Source organism: Psammomys obesus, unplaced genomic scaffold, assembly GCF_907164565.1.
Source record: "Psammomys obesus unplaced genomic scaffold, mPsaObe1.curated_primary_1811, whole genome shotgun sequence".
NCBI lineage: Eukaryota > Metazoa > Chordata > Mammalia > Rodentia > Muridae > Psammomys > Psammomys obesus.
Genome location: NW_026592548.1, coordinates 17,836,510 through 17,859,163, shown reverse-complemented (window position 1 = coordinate 17,859,163; position 22,654 = coordinate 17,836,510). Strand labels below are relative to the sequence as shown.

Sequence of the window (22,654 nt, the reverse complement as noted above, 5' to 3'; positions counted from 1 at the left end):
CATGTAGAACTCAAATTCCAAAGACGAGAACGGGGCAACAAATGGGCAGGTTAAATATACAATGGTTGGTAAGTGCTAAGGAGAAAAACAGAATAGGGAAGGAAGCTAGGAACTGATGGGCCAAGTACAGAAAGGCACTTTAGCACTCTTGCTAGTAGGAGGAATAGAATGCAAACAGCAAAGCCATACGAGAAAGTCAGAGGTGGTAAAGCCATCTTGCTTTTGCTGGTTAGTTGATATTTCTAGTCAGAGTCTGATTTCCAAGTTAAAGTGAAAATGTACTTTCTAGAATACTATAATCAAAGTAAACTGATCCACTGGGCATAGTGATGCACACCGGTAATCCCAGAACTCTGGGTAGCAGAGGCAGGCAGATAGCTGTGAGTTCGAGGTCAGCCTGGTGCACAAATCAAGGGGTATTTACATCAGTGAACGTAATATAATATGAATATGGCCCTTGAGGCTCTGACTGCACTGGTTTGACATAAATATAATCAAAGATGTTCCTGATGGCATTGGTTGTGATAACAAAGAACTGGAGGAACCATTTTGTCCATTATTGATGGGGCTAAATAGACATTAAATCAAAGAGTTGGCTCAACTCTGTTCCTCAAAAAAAAAAAAAAAAAAAACGACCTGAATAAATAAATGAGTGAGATCTGTCTGTGTGAATAAAACAAGACTGGATGAAAGTCAGCATGGCATAGTGCATTATAGTATGACATGGATGCTTTTCACATGCACTTAAATTATGGAAATTAGATGTGAGGTCCTGTATGAATATTAATTCAATCTTCCTTGTGCTTAGAGTTCTACATGTTCAGGGAATGAGAGCCACTGTCTAGAGTGCTTGGTGAGTTTATCTTAAGAAGCTCTGTAACCTCTCCTTCAACTGACCTGATAATCACCTGAATGGGGACGCACAGTTGGTTGTCCCTCATCCAAAATGTTGGGGATTATACTTGTTTGGACTTTTTTTTTAAATTTTGGAATATTTGTATATGCATAATGAGGTATCTTTAGGATGGGAACTAATTTTAAAGATATTCTTTAGTTTCATATATACTTTCTATACATAGTCTGAAGGTGATTTTATATACTGTTTTAAATAATTAGGGTCATGATGTAACAAAGTCTCGTGCATAGAGTTTTCTACTGGTGACATACTAATAGGACATAAAATCATTTGGATTTGGGAACATTTCAGTACTCAGAAATTCAGATTGTGCGTGCTTAATTTATATTTTCATATTAATAAATTAAACTCAAAGAAATTAAGACAGGCTGTTGGTCTGTAGCCTAGGCTGGCCTCAGAATTGATTTTGTGATTATCCTACAGCAGCCTCCTGAAGTGCTGAGATTGTAGCTTGCATCCAACTCTAAATCCATTTTTTTTTTCAGTTCCCAATAAAAAGTGCTTAAAGGCAGGATCTGTCACAGCGCGGTTTAGTTGTCTGAAAGCAAACCCAAGCTAAATTCTTATTAAGCTGAGGTGTAGTTTGTATCACATGACTCTGGCAGAGTGTCTTGAGAATTTGAAAGATTGTAGCTGGAGTTTAACATAACCTGAAGGAGGAAGAGGCATGTTCGGATTGAGTATCTATCAGAGAGCTTCAAAATTCAATTGTGTTGTGAAAAGACTGAAGGAGAACAGATGAACTGAAAGGTGAGCAGGCATAATGGAAAAACGTATTCAGGGGGAAAGCACTAGGAAAAAAGCAGGCTAGCCAGCTCTAACGAGCATTCCGCCAACAAAACCACATTGACTTTTCTTCATTATTGTAAAGAACAGAACCCGTACATTTTCAAAAGTTGCATGAGTAGTGCACACATGTGGAGCGGGACACACATGCATGTGTGTGCTCATGCGTACGTCTTCTTTGATCACTTTCCACCTTACCTTTTGAGACAGGGTCTCTCGCTGATCCCAGAACTCACCAGATGGCTAGAGTAGCCAGTAGGCCAGCTCCAGGGATCTACTTGTCTCTGGTAGAGGCACGTGAGCCAGGACTGGCTTTTTCACATGAGCTTCAGGGGTCCAAACTCAGGTCCTCATGCTCCCACAGCAGGCTCTTCCCCACTGACTGAGCCATCTCCTAGGCCCTACAAGTAGTTGCATTTTAAAATACAACCTTATAAGTATCACAGAAACCTCTATTTGTCGGGTGTTCACTGTCTGCAGACAACTTAGTCACAAAGGTATAAAGGTGCTCCAGCTCTTCAGGGATTACTGCATTTGCTTTCAAACAGCTGAAGGAACAGGATCAGCCTCGGGAAAGCATTGCTTAGAGCATGTCCTTGGGACATGGATGGCTTTACTCACTAACCTGCACCAGGACACATACCATTTCCTAATCCATTCATAAAGCTGCTTCCTGATTTAGAACACTGGCTAAAGTTACAGGCTTCCTACTCTGCGCATTTATCTAGCGTGTAGTTTTGTGCAAACCTGGATAACATTTCATGGGGCATCTCCACGAAAGCAGTGTCTCCTATTTCCATTTCCTCACTCCGGTTCTCAGAAGGAGAATTACTGAGCTGAGGGGCTTTAACAGAGAAGTCTTTTTTGGCATCTCTCCAGACCAGGTTACTATGAGCAATGCATCACAGGAAAGAAATGGCACCACAGTCAAACCCATGGTCAGACTTCAGCACCTCTGGAGTTTTAAGTTTCTAATAACGTGAGAGTATTTGAAACGAGGTAGTCATATAGAATAAGGCCTTAATGTTTTGGATTGGAAACAATAAGCCTTAATGTTAAAATTCAGTCTCTATAGAGATGGCTCAGCGGTAAAGAGGGATTTGCTGCTCTTGCAGAATTCGCAGCACTCACATTAAGCAGCTCATAGCTCTAACTCCAGGTGCAGGCATCCAACAACTTCTTCTGGCTGTCATGGGTATCTGCACCCACCATACAAGGGTACACGTAATTTAAAATAATAACACAAATGGCTTTTGTTGTTGTTGCTTTTTTGTTTTTAATGTAGTCTTTAAAAACAAGTGGCAGCTCATGCCTGCAATCCAGGACACAGGATACAGAGGCAGAAGAATTTCAAATCTGAGAGGAGGTCGCCTTGCAGCAGTAAGACTCTGTGACCAAAAGAAGGACGTCTCTCTTATGGGTACAGGGATAAATAGTTCCTCGTTCTCTCCTTCAGCTGTTCATCAGCCGATTACTTGATTAGTAAGAAGATTGTAAAAGCAAATGTTATCTAGACTAAGTAAATGAACTTAAAAAGATTTGGGGAAAATTACAGTCTCGATATGCAAACTCTTTATGATTCTAATAATACAAAATCAGAGAGTTTTTATTTGAGAAAAATAGGAACTTCAAGATACAGAAACAAGGTTGGGAGTGGTGGCACACACCTTTAACGCCAGCACTTCGGAGGCAGAGGCAGGGAGATCTCTGAGAGTTCGAAGCCAGCGTGGTCTACACAGTGAATAGCAGAATAGCCAAGTCTATGCAGAGAGACCTTATCTTGAAACAAAACAAACAAAAGATACAAACAAGAAGGCTAAGTAGGGCAGCAACATATTTTTTTGAAGCTAAGTAATGCTGTGACCTGCAAGGCTTGGGAATTCACCTAACTGGGGCGGGGGTAGGGATAGGGGAAAGAGGAGGACGATGGGAGTTGGAGGTGGGGGACAGACATACACACAGAAAAGCTGGGACCTAGTGGCTGCAAAGTACTCTGCTGAAGTCACACCAATAACCTCCTAGAAACTCAGCCCAATTAGGAGGCTAATCAGCCAATGTCAGTAGGAGCTGCCTGTGGGAGACCTCAGTAGAGAGAGAGAGATGTGTAACATCAATCGGAGGTCTAATTTCAGTAGGCATCTTCTTAATCCTTTTGCAGTCTCAGGGGAATGGAAGCGATAGTTAATACTTTGTACACACAACATCCACATTAGTATTTGGACCAAGGAAGTCTTTGCCATTCCCATGTCTGAAGCACTGACCCAGGCATATTCACTCAGGGCTTCATCTACTCTCCACAACATCCTTAATGTAAAGAAGTAATGTAAATAAATTGAAAATAAGTAATGTAAACCCATTAGGGTTGTTGTTTTAATCACAACCGTTTAAAGGGACCAAAGAAAACCTCTGCTCTATGCTCACTAAAGTAAAAAATGCCTTCGTTTCTAGCATCTTCTCTAGTTCTGTAGGAGGACGCTAGGCAGGTGAAGGTTCTTGGTTATAAATGCATGCATTTAAAATCTCTGTGTGATTACCTAGTATTTGGAGAAGTTGAAGATTTACCAATGAAACCTGGGCCTATTCTCTGTTTAGAGAATGAACCACAGGTAAGGTTTCAAACTAATCAATGAACAAACAGAGTCGGTACATTTAATACCACATATGCACGAACACTCAGCAGTGAAATATGAGCCAGGAACGTTTCAATAAGAGAGCAGTTGGTCTGATGATCTCAAGTGCCCTTGTGGGGACAGCTGGTCCGAGTATTTTGGGTTACAGCTGCCCCATATAACTGAGGACACAAGATTGCTGTGGGGTGCTTTTATTAAACCCACCCACTGATCTTCAACTCTATGGATCCAAGTTTGGTCCTAAGTCCGTTTTAGGTGGCATACTGTATGGATTCTGAAAGCGGTTTATGGGGATTCCAATGCCTGCTCTGCCATTATAAGCTGTGGGACTTCAGGCTGGCTACTTAACAATTTTACACCTTAAATTCTCCATCTATGAAAGGGGACAACTCAGAGTTGTTGAGAAGATTTAGTGATGTAATGTTTCTGCAGCTTTGCATAGTTCCTGTCACTCTACTAGGTTGGTTGCTGCTATTACTAACCTGATTTCTCCATTTTTGTTTCTCCTCCTCCTTAAATTAAAATAAAGCTTCAAAGACCATATTAAGGAACCAAAAAGATCATGTTCATTTCTACATACATAATCTGCATTTCCCAAGGTACAGTGATTTTGAAGCCTGCATGAAGGCAAAGTATTGAGACATAGAAAGAGACAGAAGACCCTCATTCTAGAATCTGCCTGGGCATGTGTTCTTCCTCACTCAAGAAAGGATGCCTAAGAATTTCCTAACAAACACCAGGACCTGTTAAAGTGGGATTGTCGTCTTAGCCAATACTATTATGCCATCACTTTCAAAACAGAAATGCTGTATCAGTGGTTTTGGAAGTGATGGCATGATACATGTCACACACCTTCAGAACAGTATGGCATTGCTGGGTGTGGCTTATCATGTAACCCCAGCTATGAAGAGTCAGAAGCAAGAGGATCACCACAAGTTCAAGGACAGTCTGGTCTCCATAGTAAGGACTAGGTTCAGTAGCTTTCATAATAAGATCTTGTCTCAAAAATGAAATAATAAAACAAGGTGGGATGGCACACATGCTTAATCCCAGAAGTGGAGGCAGAAGAATCTCTGTGAGTTGAAGGCCAGCCTGGTCTTTGTATTGAGTCCCAAGACAGCCTGGACTAGATAGAGAGACCCTGTCTCAAAAAAAATAAAATAAAATAAAACAAAATAAATTTAAAATAAAACATCAAAACATTAGTTTAAAAATAATATGATTTCTTGCATATTAATTTACATAAAATACTAATTCTTACCAGAAATTGTAGTCAAAGCTAGTGTAAGTCACTGATTTGGTAAAACTCAAATTTTTGTTTGTGATCTTAAACTCAAGATCAGAAATAAAATCTAAACATGAGCCCGGTGGATGCAGATGTAAGCAGATCTAAGTGAGTTCGAGGCCAGCCTGGTTTGTAAAGAAAGTCCAGGATAGCCAAGGCCACAGAGAGAAACCTTATCTCAAAACATCAAACCAAACCAAACAAAAATCTAAGAAGGAGGGTGCTGACCTGGGGAGCCCACAAATTGCTACCCTAGGAAACCCTTGCGAGGTTGTGATGAATAAGCTCAAGTTGTGGCAGGAAAATGTTGCCAGTTGCTCTGCCTTCTTCCTCTAGGTTCAGTTTCTCAACAAACACTGTTAGCTCTTTACTGTGAGTGGACTGTGTCCTTCCTTCTAATCCTCAAAAATGTGACCAGTTGCCCTCTTCCCTTTCACTTACCACCTACATGCTCTCCTCCAAAGCACTAATGGAGATGTATGGTAGAGCCCTCAAGCCGCTTCCCCGTTGCACTCGTCGCACGTAAAAAGTGTTATGATTTTTTTTTAACTCTCCCAATTTTTAGGCAAAAAAACATCGTAGTCAAATTTTCAATTTGGAATTAGCACAATGGCAGATGGAGGTGAGGTAAACATGCTCTCCCATCCCGCACCCAGATTTTAGTGTCTATGTTCCTGTCTCTCACTTTTTTTTTAAGAAAGTTTTTTTTGTTTTGTTTTGTTATTGTTGTTGTTCTTTGCTTTGTTTTGTCTTGTTTTTTTTTTTTTTTTGTTTTGTTTTTTTTTTTTGAGACAGGGTTTCTCTGTGTAGCCTTGGCTGTTTTGGATTTACTTTGTAGACCTGCCTGGCCTCAAACTCACAGAGATCTGCCTGCCTCTGCCTACAAGAGTGCTGGGATTACAGGCATATGCCACTGTGCCCAGCTCAAATAAAGTTATTTTCATACAGTATATTCTGGTTACAGTTTCCCCTCATCTCCCAGATCCTCCTGATCTTTCCAACTCCAAGCCTTCTCTCTCTCTTAAGAAAACAAACATCGTAGTGTGGTAATGCCTGCCTTTATTTGGGAAACAGAAACAGGTCAATCTCTGTGAGTTTAAGGCCAGTTTAATTTACACAGTGAGTTCAAGAACAGCCAGAGCTTCTTGAAAGAACTTGAAAGAGGCAGAGAAAAAGAAAAGAAAATAAATAGACAAAAAAGACAAATGAGGATAAAACAAAATGAATAAACAAATAAGAGAAGAAAGAAACTAATAAAAATTAAAGAAATGCATACACATGAAGACATACACACACCATAAAAACTGAAAATTGGAAACTGTAATATACAAGGAAAAGACCAGTAAATAAAATAAATAAACCCAAACAAAGTGATATGAGACAGAAACAAACAAACACTCCAAAAAATACCTCTGGGTTGTTTGTGTTGGCATTTACTGCTGGGGAAGGGGATAATTGCCCTGAGCTGCGGTTCATACTTCTTTTTAAAATTAATTAATTATTAATTAAATGGTTAATTATTTTAGGTTTTTGAGATAGTGTTTATGGCCTATTCAGCATTATGTCATATTGTGTAAAGCAGTGTTTTCTTAGTCTCTGCCTTACCCTTAGAGACTCCATTTTACAAATAGCTTTTGACTCTACGTTGATGGGCAGCTCTGTAGACTACCCATACAGCACAGAATGATAAACAGTTATTCTTGGGAGTGTAAAAGCAGCTTCTCTGTAAATTTGCAGGGGGTGAATTAAGACTGTAGGGGCACATGAGCATATTAAAATCATATCTGGGAAACACTGCGCAAGATACATGCTAGACCCAGGAAAAGATATAAGTCCCTCACTTCAACCCCATAAGGCCACAGACAGCTAATAGTGTGATACTATGGCCACACACCAGACTATCTTGAAAGGGTTAGACTAACTTTGTAACCTGTATGTCTTCTAAAGCCTATAGCTTTGAGTTTTAGGTTCAGGTTAAGCTAAAGCCTCTTAGTACCTTTCCAGAGAATGGAGGAATGTGACCCTATCTGTGAGGACAGACATAAAAAAGGCAAGCAAGCAATGACTTTCACTCAGCAAAAAAAAAGGACCAGACCCTTGTCTTTGAGATAGCATTTCTTAGCAACGAACCCAGACTTCTTCTGAGTAGCTTTTGACCTGCAGCCAAAAGTCCGCAGCCCCTAATCTTCAAGGATGAGCTAACCACCCCCACCTTAAATTGCAGCTGCATCCACACTTGGCAGGACTGGCCAAGCTTGAGCACCTAAGACTAACCAATTATCTTACTTTATAGTTTCCTCATCCAATCCTAAATTGCCAAAACTGCAACTTCAAATTTCCCGCAATTTTTCTTTTAAAAATCTAAGGTCTTTGTCTCCCGGGGCCACTCTTTGCTGACCGGCAGGGGTGGCCCCATTGCACAATGGTTAATAAACCTCTTGCTTTTGCAACGAGTCTCGTGGTCTGTGGGGTTTTTGGGAAGGGCACGATCTTAAACTCCTGAGCTGTGAGACCCCAGGTCTTACAACCTAATACCTGGTGTGTATAAGTCAAGGACTGACTTCCTGACTGCCCCCTTTCAGCTCAGCTCACTGTCTACCCTGCGCTGGTCCACCTGTTCATTCACCTTTCACTTATCTGGACCTGGACCTGAACCCACCATTTTCCATTCTCAGAACCCAGTTCAGCCTTCACCTTGCATCTGAAACTCTCCAGCTTCACAATGAAACTCTGACTCCAGCATTTCCTCAAGTCACTGGTCTACTTTGTTATCAATACAGACTCTCTCTCAGACCACGTCTAATGCCTTTTTGAACTCTGTTGTAGCCCCTTTAATGTTGTTTATTCTGTGAGCCCCATATATGCATACGGATATACAGATATAATTACCACGTGCTGTGCAATCTGACAGTTAATATTAGGACTTTGGGGTTGGAGTAAGAGAACCTGCTTTCCTCAGCCAGATTACTGAACTAGGTGGATCATATGACAAATTACTGCCACCGAAACCACTGAGCCTTGCTAATTTATTGCTATCCAATATGTTCTCACAGTGTGGAAAGAATCCGCACACTGCAGTCACAGTTCTCCCTCAAAACGAATCAAGGGCTCTGTGTAAAACAGAGTCTCCCAGAGCAAGGCATTCCTGGCATAGCCTGCTTACAACAGATGGGCTTCCCTGTAGACCAGGCTGGCCTCGAACTCATTCTGTATCCAAAGATGACCTTGAATCCCTGCTCTTCCTGCCTCTACCTTCCAGATGGTGACATTACAGGTTCGCACCATGTTTTTCTGCAGTGCTGGGGATTGAACCCCAGCCTTCATGCACTCTAGACAACCCATTTACCAACTGATCTACATTCCCAGCACTTTCAGCTAGTAGCTTCTATTCTGCTCAAGAAAGCAATGTCTGTAGTTGGTTTGGTGGTGGCATACACCTTTAATCCCAGCACTCAGGAGGAAGAGGCAGGTGGATTTCTGAATTAGAGGCCAGCCTGGTCAACAGAGTTAGTTCTAGGACAACCAGGGCAAACAAACAAACACAACAACAAACCAAAAAAAAAAAAAAAATCCCCCAAACAATGTCTGTTTAGTGAGTAGCATTTGATTTCCATTAACACATAAAGCACTTACTAATACTAATATCTGAGTTTTCATCTTAGTGGAAGATATCTTTCTTGCAGTTACTTTAATTCAGATTTTTTCAGGTTTGTTTTGTTTACAAGGAAGTAGCATTATTACCTTGTTAAGGTAAGAGGGCAGGAGCTGAGACTGGGTCTCACCCTGCAGCTCAAGCCGGCTCAGAACTTCAGACCTCCTGGCTCTGCTAGAATTACAAACATAAAGCACAAGACCTGCCTTGTTCTTTTCATTTGATGCTATTTTAGCTGATTAATAAATCTAGGCCTGTAATCTCAGCACTATGGGAGGTAGAGGCAAGCAGACATTTGTGAGTTTGAGGCTAGCCTGGTCTACAAAGTGACTCCAGGACAGTCAAAGATACACAGAGAAACCCTGTCTCGAAAAACCAAAATAACCAAGTAACTAGGTAGGTAGGTAGGTAGATAGATAGATAGATAGATAGATAGATAGATAGATAGATAGATAGATAGATAGATAATTTAGGCCCTTGTACGGTTGTTAGCGGTTTCATTACATTTTTTTATACTTAGCTTTCAGCCAAATGTCCAACGATGACGGAGGGAGACAAAAACACGGGTCATGGCAGGGGCAGGCTCTCTGTTTCACAACATAGACAGACTGCTTTCCCCGGGCCCTATTCGATCTCCTCTCAATTCCAGAAGGGTTTGTGAGGCAAATATCTTCTGTCCCTACACTGCTGCGGTAAAGGACATGTAGGAACTTGAATCACGTAGTTCACCGGCAGAACTTAAATTGACACATGCTCGTGAAGACCAAAACTAATTGCTCTTTTTACTCCAAATTCCTTAGCCAGAGCAAATGAGAAATTCAGATATAGGAAAGGAGTGGTTTGAGGTAAGGGCTTTGCCCCTTTCAATCAAACTAGTCTTTTTGTTTTGTGTTTTGTGGGTTTGTTTGTTTGTTTAACGGTGTTTGGTTTGAGACTCAGGCTAACGCCTGACCCACCTCTCTCCTTGGTGCGGGAATACAGGAGAGTGCCAGCCACTACGGGTAACTCCCATTCTAAATTGGTATGTTTGAGAACTTGCTCTGATGTAGCCTATTCGCTCATAGCCGGGTTCTGAGATTCAACCTGGGACTTTCTTTTTCTTTCTTTTTTTTTTTTTTTTATGTTAAACTTTGATTTGTTTGAGACAGGACCTCTCCGTCTGTAGTCGTGGCCGCCCCTACACTCACAGAGCTCCTCTAGCCTCTGCCTCCTGAGCGCTGAAATGAAAGCTGTGTGTTACCACGTCCGGCTTTGAAGTTTCGCCCATCTACCCCCAGCTGACAGCCACGCAGCAAAGAGAACCAGGAAACGCGAAGCCCGCGTTGCTGCGCACCGCACACTTTTTGGCCCACCTCCCGACCCGTAGCCGCGCAGAGTGCGCGGGAGTGGCTCGCTCATAAAAGGCCGGCTCGGGCAGTTTAGTTGCCAGTGTTGCTTCCGGCTTGGAAAGGAGCAGTTGTCGGAGCCGCGAAGATGGCGTCGACCAGCAGCCGGTGAGTGCGGCGGCCTCCGAGCCCGTGGAGCCGGGTGTCGCGGGGGCGACGCCCCTCCAGGCGGCTGCGGTAGGCGTCCCCCGCCCGCCTGAGTCGCCGCCTCCTGGGTTCGTCCCTGCGGATCCGCGCCACCCCGGCCTCCGTCTCTCCCCGGACCCCTCAACCGTCTTTGTGTCATGTTAATGATTTCTGTGTATTTCCTCCCTTACGGCCCATCCAGTCTGAGGGTCTGAAACCTTCTTTGCCAAGAGCCGGGGAAGCGACCTTCCCGTTCCCTATGGGTCTGACAGCTACAAAGTTGAGAAACGTCAGCCTTGGTAGCCTGCTGGCCAACCCAGTGGCCCCCAGAAGTGGAAAGGAAAGCACAAACTTTTGTTGCTTCATTCTCTCCTAAAGGACCCCCTTCCTAACTCCCCTCCCCAAAGTGTTATTGCGTACCCCGAACGAGATGTTGTCTCCAGAAAATTAATTACATATGCTGGAAGTCATTTTAATGCGTTTTTAAAACGTAGTGTACTTAATATCGACAGGAAATGCATGTCGTGCCCTCGGAGACAGCCTTTAATCTTGTGACCTGCAAAATGCTTGCAGACCCTAATTATATCTCTTGTAACCACTATGAGGTAGATATTAGTATTCTGGCATATTTGTAAACTGAGTCATGCCAGTGGGTTGACCTTACGAGTGCCTAGTATACCTATTTTTGATGATCATTACATTGGTCCCTAGTTAACATAGAATGTACCGAAAGTATCAAATTAGGTTCTGCACTTCTGGCACATTTTTCTGAGGTGGTTACTATGTATGGAATTGATAAACGTCACCACAGGAAGCCATTATTCACAGAAGCCGAGGCCCTTTCTGGGAACCTCCAAGATTGCTGTTTATTATAAAAAGTGGGAGGTGGGTATGGGGGGCAGTTTCAGCTACTTGTGTGGAAGATATGAGCTCTCTTGTTTACCGATTCTAATTTATGATTTAATTAGATTTAATTGTGTTTTAATCATTCCATCTGGGTGTGGTTTTGTCAGGTTTTGTCCTTGTAGGGACATGGGAAACTTCAGCTTCCCCAAATACTATTTTCCTATGGCTCTCGAAGAAACTGAATGTGTTTATATGTGGGCACAGCTTGTCATATTATGGAATAGGAACTTCCATATTCTTGAAACACAAGTGGTAGTCTTTAAATAGTACACATAGTAAACGTATTGGTTGCAGTTTTTAAACTTCTTCCTTTAAAAAATTCCTTGAAATTTATTTTTCTGGGCAGCCAGTTTTCATTTTGGTCTAGAAGTCTCCTGTCTCCACCTTGAAAGCAGTGGGGTTGCAGATATGTCCCGCCCATCATTTAGCCTTTAAGTTATTGTCATTACTAGGAGTATCAAGGTTTTCCACCAGTGGGAGTAGAGAGAGGTCAGTGTTAGATTTCTGCCTTAGTGTTTGTCCTTGAGGGTATACATCGTCACTAAGCCTTGGCCTTGGCTGGTGTCCTGTGTTCAGACGGAAAGCCCGCTACTTGTTCTGATTTAAGTAAAGAACTTTCTGATCATGATCTTTAAAATGAAGATTATTGTGCAAATTGTGTACTGAAAATGTGTATGGGGCTGGAGAGGTGGTTCTGTAGTTGAGAAGCACTGGTTGCTCTTCCAGAGGACCTGGGTTCAATTCCCAGCACCCACACGGCAGCTCCTGAACTCTTCTAACTCCAATTCCAGGGTATCTGTTCTCAGCTCTGCAGGCACCAGTCCATGCAGACATGCAGACCAAATACCTAGATGTAAACAAATAGTATGAGTACATTAAAGGTATTTCCATTATCATTTAAATACCCACAAGGCTTTGTTTCCCTTTTTTATGTGCTAGAGACTGAAACCAGGACCTTGTATGTTGTTAGGGAGCACTCTCCCAGCAAGCTGCATCCAGTGTCCTTACCTGCCTCTTCTGTTTTCATTTGTTCCTTTCTTTTTGCTTTTTGAGACTGTAGTCTAAGCTGCACTGGAACTCACTCTATATAGTTATTATCCACCGAGCTCCATTCCCAGCCCCTTAACCTGCTTTAATTTGTTGGTCTTTTGTTTTTCACTTTTGAGACAGTCTTACTCCGGTCTAAGTTCCCTGGAACTCACTCTGATAGTGATTAGGGCAGTCTTGGCTAGGTGGCAAACCTAGCTCAGCTTCCTGAATATTAGGATTACAGGGGTACGCTCCATCACACCTGGCTTGATACGCTTGTTAATATACTGTTGTGTTGGTGTCCTTTATCGCTTACTGATAGCTGCCCCTATTCTGCTAACATTTTCCTTGAGTTCAGCAGCTTTTTAGTTTTTATGCACTACTTAATTTTATTTCTCATAACTTACTGTTTTTTTTAATAAATTTACAGAGTAACTATAAGTATAAAGCAATTTTTGTCGTCCAATAAGAAAAGTTCAAGATATGTTTTAGGTAATTAAGTAAATTTGGTGGTTATTTGATTTTTTTTTTTTAATCAATTTTCCATTTAGTGACTTAGTTGGTAGTTAGGGAACTGGAGACTTGGCTGTGGTTAAAAGCACTTGCTGCTCTTGAAGAAGTCCTGACACCCACATGGTAACTGTACTTCCAGGGGATCTGATGCCATTTCTGAGCTCTGGGCACTGAACACGTATGTAGTACACATACACACATGCAGGAGGAACACACAGAAACCAAAGTGAATATATCTTTAAAATAGATGGATGAAAAACAGGGTTAGTAGTTAAAACATTCCGAATTATACTGGTTAGCCTGGGAAACCCGATCCAAAACTACAAAAGCCTCACATACTGTCAGAACAGTTAATTTTGTGCTATAGGTGTATGCTTGTAGGATTAAAACATGTCAAATGAATTTTAGAAGAGTGCTCACACCTTCCAGGAATAATAGTTAAGTTTTTGCTAAGAATCTGTTACTTTAAAAGCTTGTTTTATCAAATCGTTTAAGGTTAATCAACTTCCACAAACTGTTTTATTTTTCAAGACAAAATAAGAGATTTTTTTAGTATTATGAACTAGGCTTTGTGGCACATCCCTATAATCTCATCACTTCAGGAGGCTGAGGCAAGAGGATTGCTCCTAGTTTGATGCTAGCCTGGGCTATTTAGTGAGTGGGAGACCAATAGGACCACAGACCAACAAATATAAATATAAATGTTACTAATACCATAAATTTTAAGTAAATATGTTAGCTTTGAAGTCATATTTTTCTTTTTAGTTTCTTAGATCAGCATGCAATATAATGGATCTCATTATGGCATTTCTTACACTGGTGTCATCACACCTTATTATTCATTACTTCCCCTAACCTCCACCTTCTTTCTGATGCCCTTCTCCCAAGTAGTTCTCCCTTCTGCCCTCTTTCTTCTCTCCTCCCTCACTAAGATCACCTCCTCCTCTCTCATAGGCCCCTTTTTCCTTTCAGTTCCTACATACATATGTTACATGTAAGTATATGTTTATACACACATGTAAACTTGAACACAAATTCCACACAGGAGAGAAACATGCTGTCCTTGTTTTTCTGATTTTTGTTTATTCACTTAATCATCATCATCCTCATTATTATTATTTTGGTTTTTCAAGACAGGGTTTCCCTATGTAACCTTGGCTGTCCGGGACTTGCTCTGTAGACCAGGCTGGCCTGAAACTCAGAGATCCTCTGACTCCCAGGTGTTGGGGTTAAAGGCATGCCCCACCACTATGCAGCTAGGGATACCTGTTGTTAGTGCAGAGAAACATGGGTGTAGTGGTGTTTGTGTACTGTGTTTGCTTAGAACCCTCAGGAATTGTGTAGTCTTATATAGTTCTATTTTTAAAAATCATATTAGTGTGTTTATTTATTGGGGGAAGGGGGTGCCAGGCTGTGAGTCAGGACCTGTGGGATTCTACTTTCTCCTCCAACCTCGGCAGAGGATAACCTATGGAGGTTGGTTTTCTCCTTCCACCATGTGAGTCCCAGTGGCTGAACTTAAGTCACCAGGTGTGGCAACAAGCACTTCTTCCCACAGAGCTAGCTCATCAGCCCTATGATTTGTCTTTTGAGAAAACTCCATTCTGATTTCCATGGCAGCCATCACACTTTATCTTCCCATTAGCAGTGTGTGAAAATTCTTCTTTCCCACATTTGCCATAGTGTTTGTTGCCATTTGTTTTCTAGATATGGCCATTCTGACTGGGATGAGATAAAAAGCAGTTTTAATTTCATTTTCCCAGTGGCTAACGATACTGAATACATGGCAAATATTTATTGGCCATTTGTATTTCACCTTATGAGAACCAACTTTTTAGTAGTCCCTTTGTTGATTGCATGGTTTGCCTTTTTGGTACTCAATTTTTGGAGTTCTGTATAGATTCTGGATAGTAATACTGCTATGTCACTGGCAGAGGCTTTCCTCCCATTCTGAAGTTTCCTGACCCTGCTGTTTCCTTTGCTATGTAGATGCTGGTTAGTTTTTCATGCAGTCACTCTTTCAAGTTCTTGGGATTATATCCTGTGCTATTGGAATCCTTTTAAGAAAGTCCTTGCTGTACCTATACCTTGAAGTGTTTTTTTCCCCCTGTATTCTCAGTGCTTTCAAAGTATCAAATCTTTTTTGCTTTTGTTTTTAAAAATTATTTTGTGTGAGTGTTTTTAAAAAGTATTCTATGTGCCTGGTGATCCCAAAGGCCAGAAGAAGCAATCAGACCCCATGGAACTGGAGTTACAGGTGGTTGTGAGCCACCATGTAGGTGCTGGGAACTGGACCCAGGTCTTCTGGAAGAGCAGTAAGCACTCTGAGCCTCTGAGCCACATCTCCAGCCCCAAAGTTCAGATCTTGTATTCCAGTTTGAATTGATGTTTGTGTGCTGTAAGAGATATGAATCTAGTTCCTTCTATGTATGATTATCTAGGTTGATTATTTATTTATTTTTTAATTTGTAAAGAAATCTGTGTCTTTTGTCTGGGCTGATCCTGAAGTCCTAGACTGAAGGAATCCTACTTCCTTGAGTAGGAAAATGCTGGGACTATAGGCATACATTAGCATGCCCAGTAAAAGTAGTTTTTAAAGGTTAAACTTCTCACTTCTGGACTGGACTTAGTGAAGCCATCAGCTCTTAAGGTCAGCACAGCCATACCTGAGTACCGTTCATGTAGACGTATGTGTTTTGGTTTTAGTATGTCATGTTAAATCTGTGGTAAGGGGGTTAGCAGGAAGGAAAACACAGTTATTTTCTAACAAGAGAAATGAAGAGCACAAACCAGATAATTATATGTAAATGTTGCTGGCTATTTTAAGTTATTATTTTATTTAATCAGGGGTTTGAAAAAATCTGTGGCTTGCCTATTACTAGAAAACAATAAAATCAGATTTGTTTCATATTGTTGGGAAATATAAAAAATGTGTTTTTTTCTTCCATGTAGTTTGGATGCTCTCCCAAGAGTCACATGTCCAAATCATCCAGATGCAATTTTAGTCGAGGACTATAGAGCCGGTGATATGATCTGTCCTGAATGTGGCCTAGTTGTAGGTAAGTAGCTATTTAAGGTTTTAATTTAAATCATAATGTACAGTACTTTGCTTTTGTACAGTTTTCAAAGTTCTTTCATTTGTTCTTTCTTTCCTTCCTTTCTTTCTTTTTCTCTTTCTTTCTTTCTTTCTTCCTTTCTTTTTTTCTCTTTCTCTTTCTCTTTCTCTTTTTCTTTCTCTCTCTCTTTCTCTTTCTCTTTCTCTTTCTCTTTCTCTTTCTCTTTCTCTTTTGGTTTTTCTAGACAGTTTCTCTTTGTAACCCTGGCTGTCCTGGACTTATTTGTAGATCAGGCCTGCTTCTGCCTTCCAAGTACAGTTTTCAAAGTTTTAATGAATACATGTTGATAGTTCCCACCCCACACAAGTAAGTCACAGTTATGATAAAGTAAAAAGAAATAGAAATGAGTAAGACTCTCCAGAGATACTGTGTACATTGCATGTATGTAACCAGTGAATGCTTTGTAATGTAGGTGAAAACTTATCAAGAAGAAATGAAAAGGCCAACAGTACTTGCATCCAGTTTTTTAGAGTCAGTGGAAGGTGTGTCTGAGAGATTGATACTCAAATAACTAATAAATGTGCAACTTTTGTGGCACTTGTATGCTCTCTAAAATAAATATGGTAGATTTCAGAGTAATAATATTGAGCCTCATCCAATTCCTTCTAGGAAAAAAGATTGTTAATACTTACAGCATCATGATCTAGAATATCTAGTTTTAATTGTTATTTTTCAAATATGCAACATCTTAAAATTTTACTTTTGGGCCTAGGGATATAATTCGTGGTGCCTAGCACTGAGAGCCCTTGGTTCATCCCCATTGCTACAAAAAGAAACATAAATAAGGTTTCAGTTTTATACCTATTTGGTCACTAACCTACATACACAGAAAAGCCTTAGAATCACACTAAAAATTAAGATGTTGTTCAGCAGTACCAGAGAAGGAATACTGAAGGTTTGTTATTTTGTTTTGTTTTGCAGTACTGGCAAGGAAGCCAGGGCCTCATGTGTTAGGCAAGCAGTCTGTTACTGAGCTGCATTCCCAGCCTTTGAGCAGTTTGACTCACTTAGAAATGAAATTGCTATTAGGAATTATAACAAATGCTGGTAGCGTGTACTACGGAATTGTCTTATTTAACGTCATCCTCCCAAGAAAGCTGCTTACTGCAAACCACATGGGAAGTTTTTGTTTGTTGTTATTGCTTTGAGTATTTAAGACTTCCTCCCACACTGATCATCTTACAGTTGGAATTTTAGAACTTATAGAATAACTAGTAGAAATTGAGATCCATTGTGCCTGGGGTGAGTACACAGCTACCACTTGTATTTAACATGGCTTTCATGCTCAAAGTGGCCTTTATACTTTCAAGTGGTCAAGAACAATTGAAATACTTCTTTTGGACCCAAGAAAATGCTACCACATTTAAGTTTTGTTGGAACATGTTTTATTGGAACATGTCCATAGTACTTGTTTTCATATCACCTTACCTGCTTAGCAATTGCAGCAGAAACCACAGGCTGGCTCTTCTCACCTGGCTCTGTCACTCCGGTACACTGTAAACATTATTAGTTGTGGATGTAAGTCGCTATTTTATAGTGTTTATTTTATTACTATCTTGTACCCATGTCCAAACAAACTTATCACCCTCTTAAGGTGGAGTAATTAGTTTGTTGATTAAGTAGCAGTGCTGTTGTTATGCAGAGATGCTGTAACTGTGGAATGACCATAGAAAATCCAGACATGACCATGGTCAGCACTCTTCAGTGGTCAGAAAAAATTAACATGGAATGTGTGATCCCAGCAGGATTTCCTAAGAAAAACAAAGATTAGACTAGGTCTGGAGTTACCACAGAGTAGTCATGTTCTCCACATGATACTTGATTTCAAAAGGGACAGTCAGGAATGTAAGGTGTTTTGTTTTTGAGAGAGTGTTGAAGGTAGAGCCAAGCAAGCCAAAGACTGTGTCTAGAGGCAGAGTGCACAGATTGCTCAGTAAAGTCCTAAGACCCACGCAGATTGGGACAGTGGAGAAATCTGTTCTGCTTTGGCATGAGAGCCAGTCACATGACTGTTCAGTGTATCATAGTGGTCTGTTTGACTTATAGTTCATTTGAACTATAAAATACATTGAAGTGCTATGATTTGGCATTATCTGCCTTTTCTATAATTCGTGTGTGGTGTGCATGTGTTTATAAGCTTGCAGAGGTCAGAGAGTGTCATTTTCCTCCTCAGCCTCTTAAGGCATGGTGGACCTCGATTTGCTCCTGTTCATCTGGTCAGTAAGCCTCACAGATTCCCTGGTCTCCACCCATACACCCTGCACCCGGTTTACAAGAGTGTGGCCATGTTGAAGTTTTTAAGTGGGTGCTCACAGTCTGAATTTAGGTCCTTACGGTTGTGCAGCAAGCCCTTATACCCACGGAACCATCTCCCTTGTAGCTCTGGTTGGCCTGTCACTCGAGGGACTGCCTGCCTCCGTCTCCTTACTGGGATGAGAGGAGTGGATCATCACACCGGACCTTTATTGGTGCTTCTTAGGATGTGTGGTTACTAAGTAGGCCAATAAGGCAGAGCTTTCTTCCTTTCATGAAACTGTTAAGTCAAACCATTGTGCACTAGTCCCATCCCTAACTATTCTAAAAATGTGATTGTGTCACTGTAGAACTTCAACAGTAGATGGCAGTGCAGTATTTAGGGCATCGGTTCATTCATAACTTTGACCTTCTACATAGCTTGAATGTTGATTTATAATCAGCAAAATAGTAAGTTTGCAGTCGCAGTCATGGCTGTTAGAAAATAAAGGCCAGGGAGTAGAGCTGAATGGTAGAGTGAATGTCTGTCTTGTTTAACGAAACATATTTAACCACCGACCCTGCTGAAAAAAAGAATTAATGGCCTGCCTTATGAATTGGAATTCACATTAGTACTGCTTAAATTAGTAGTTCCACTTTCAGTTAATGTCATATCATGTTCACTACTTAAATTTAAATTAATATTTCTAAAAGTGATGTAAGAAAAGTAGGTTTGTAAAAGAAATGAGTCTTTTTGACCTTTTCTTCTAAAATTCAGTCATTGCCAGGTCAAAAGGTGTTGGAGTGGTGACTGCTTTGAACTTGTGAGAAGGATTTTGACAATTTTTCTTGATTGCTTCTCAAAAAATACAGAGAGGACGTTTATGTCTCTTTAGAGTGTGATGAAATGTTCTTTAGATGCCAATCTTTGATATAGATTATATGCTGCAGTGCAGTGACAGCTGCTGGGTAGGAGTTCCTTCTTCTGTCGTCCTTTGGTAAAGCCTGCAAGGTCTTGCTCTAGAGTGGAGACAGCTACAGTGATAGTTGTCCGTGGCAGTGCTGCTGTTGACAGCGCGTGAAAACTTCTATCGGGTCTAGGTTTACAAAAATCAACGTGTTGGTTTAAGAGGGGGAAAGTTGGCATGTTTCTGTTTCTAGGATACTTGAGGGTGTGTGTGCTTACTGTTAGGCTTCTTGCTGTCCTAGGTTGATTACAGGCTTCCCCTTTATCAGAGACTGCAGTAAACATTAGGGCTATTTGATGTCATGCCTCCCTTGAAATGATTCTGGGTTGCAGTTTTCTTCCAGGAAAGCTTACAACACTGTCTCATTTGGATTTTAAGTGGGAATCCTTTATGTATTCAGATTTTTTCTCAATAGCCCTGCCTCTTTCATGTGCATGATTTTTGGACTTCTTATACTTTCATGCTAATGCTCTTTGAGTTGCCTTAGAAGTTTGATTCTTATAAATGCTGTTGTGAGCAGCTGCATCTAAAAGGGAATGAGTGGCTCTTGGTATAAGCTACAGATTCTTGAATGGAGATTTAGATCATTCCACATATTTGGAAAAGTTTACTCTCTTGCTCATTGATAAGTTTTTCTCTTTATGTTATATACTAGGCCACCTCATAAATATTAATTTGAAAGTCCGTTTTCTTTTTAAAGCAGTATAAAGCAATCAGCAAAAGGTACTTTGATGCCAAAAGGAAAATGTTGTAGGCGAAGCATTTTGCCTTGCTGCTGCTTTATATCCAGATACGCAGGTAGAATTACAGGATGTGGGCACACCTGCATGCCTTTCCCCTGTACTTCTTTTGATATATCCATTTCTGTCACTTGAAAACATTACAGTTTGCCTGGCCTGGTGGCACAGGTCTGTAATCCCAACTACCAGGAAGGCTGAGGCAGGATTAAAGTTCAGCACCTGCTAGAATGAGTCCCAGGCCAGCATGCACAATTTAGTGAGGTCCTGCTGCACAGTAAAAGCAGCTGTAGGGCCCACCATACAGTTCAGAAAAAAATGAAGTTATATGTGCTTTGTGTCCATGCAGCTATGTGTAAGCAAGTGACACTGTTCTTTTACCTTTTCTAATTTGTTAACTCTGGTTTGAAGGCCTCAGTAGCTTATGTCTGTGCATTTTTTTTCCTGATTAGGAAATTTGGCCTCATTGACTGAAAGTAAAGTGCATGGGAACCACATAACACCGCTCCCCTAACTTGCCCTTCCTTGGAGCCGTGCTTAGGCTCCATGGTAAAATGCCTTAGAACTGAGGTCTTTGCTCTTGCCCTCCTTGCTTGTTCTCAGTGCATATGGAGATGACAGGTGGGGACATCACCTCTCATTGGTCTTCTTGTTACTGAGACATGATTGTCCAGGCAATACTCTGGTTATTCTTGGGTTCTCTGGAAGTTCAGAGAAAATTGAACTTGTCAGAAGCCTTCATTAACAAGTCATTCATCACATATTTACTTATCTTGTAAGTACATCACTACATTTAGATTGTGGTTGCTATTCTGTATACGTGCATTTTAATGTATTCTATAAAAGATTGGCATGGTCTGCATTGAAATAATCCTTTCACTCCATTCTCCCTTGTTACTAAGTACCTGCTGCAGAGCCCCAGGGAAAGAGTCAGATGAGTGCCTGACTCTCCCCCAAACATACACTGGAAATAGAACATGTGCTAGTTTTTTTAGTTTTCATAGCAAGAAGTGGACAACACTGAGGACTTCTAGCTGCTTTTAAGGAACTTTACATGCATTATCCATATGCATTAACTAATCTAAGCTTCACAGGCTTTAAAATAGGAAGTTACTGGGGATATCTAAAGCTTTGGAAATAAGGCCTAGAAATGAAAAAATTGGGGCCATCCAGGATGGCTCAGCAGATAAAAGTGTTTCCCACCAAGCCTGACAAACTAAGTATTCACCTGAACTCACACAGTAAAAGAGAATTGTCCTTTGACCTCTACACATGTATGGTACATACACACACACACCCCCTGCACACAGTAAAAGTAGGGAAATGTAATTAAATTAAGATTTTTATTTTAAATTATTTGTGGCAGATGTGTGCACGGGAATAGAGTTTCCATGGAGAGTGAGGTGGATCCTCTAGAGCTGGTTACAGGAAGTCGTGAGCCCCCTGATGTGGGTGCTGAGACGCAAATTTGGGTCCTTTGGTGAAATGGGGTATGCCTTTAACCGCTGAACTATCTCCTCATTCCTCCATCTAATTTTTTTAATGAAATAATTTTTTCAAAGCTAAGCAGCAGATTATATTAACTTTGATTTTTTTTTTATACAAACCTACTTTATTTAGGGTTATTAGATGTTTCTTCCTCCCAGCCACCCCCCAACACCAGATTGGAGGGAGAGGTTAGTAGGGACAGGGGGTGGAGTTCTCTCTGCTACGTCCTCCTGTGTAGGGTTGTAGGATTCTTTTGGGGGCAACACCAATATCAGTTATCCAGAAATCCAAAAGTCTAGGTAACCAGCAAACAGCAACTGCAGCAGCAGCATGAACCAGCAGCAAGCTGTCCTCCTCCTCTATGCGCCTTCTTCCTCTGGGCTGTCAATATTTATACCTCTTAGAGTTCTCATAATTCACCTACTTCCACCTGGCAAAGACTATGCACCACACGAGACACTTAACAGGTGTGGACAAACTAAAACCCCAACATGGAATTTCAACAAAAACCTGTTTACATATCATAAACCAAAACATACAACAAGCTTAGTCTCACACTTGTAACCATTGTATTCATTGGCTGTCCATACTGAAACTTACTGCAGTGGCTGGCAAAGATGAACATGATGAGTTTTCAATTGCCCTATGGCAGAATTCATTGAAAGAGTTCAGTGGAATAAGGTGGAATCTGATACGCTGTGTGATCTTTGGCCAGTTAACCTCATTTGTGAAGTACCATTGAAAGTGGTACCTGTATTTATTATAGCTCTCAGGATTAAACAGTAAGATTTACTATGGGCACACCGTCCAGCGTGTGTTTTTGTGTTCAAAACAAAACTCTCTCTCTCTCTCTCTCTCTCTCTCTCTCTCTCTCTCTCTCTCTCT

The 22,654-nt window shown here is 41.0% G+C and overlaps 1 protein-coding gene across 2 annotated transcripts in view; it reads left to right on the top strand.

The window, feature by feature from the left end:
• The first annotated feature begins 10,673 nt into the window (after positions 1-10,673).
• Positions 10,674-22,654, top strand: part of Gtf2b (general transcription factor IIB) — a 17,395-nt gene continuing 5,414 nt past the window's right edge. For both annotated transcript variants that reach the window (XM_055614321.1, XM_055614320.1), the window contains exons 1-2: positions 10,674-10,762; positions 16,181-16,287. In XM_055614321.1, coding sequence (XP_055470296.1) covers positions 10,743-10,762; positions 16,181-16,287 — 127 coding nt within the window. In that variant the 5' untranslated portion in view covers positions 10,674-10,742. The remainder of the gene's footprint in view (positions 10,763-16,180; positions 16,288-22,654) is intronic.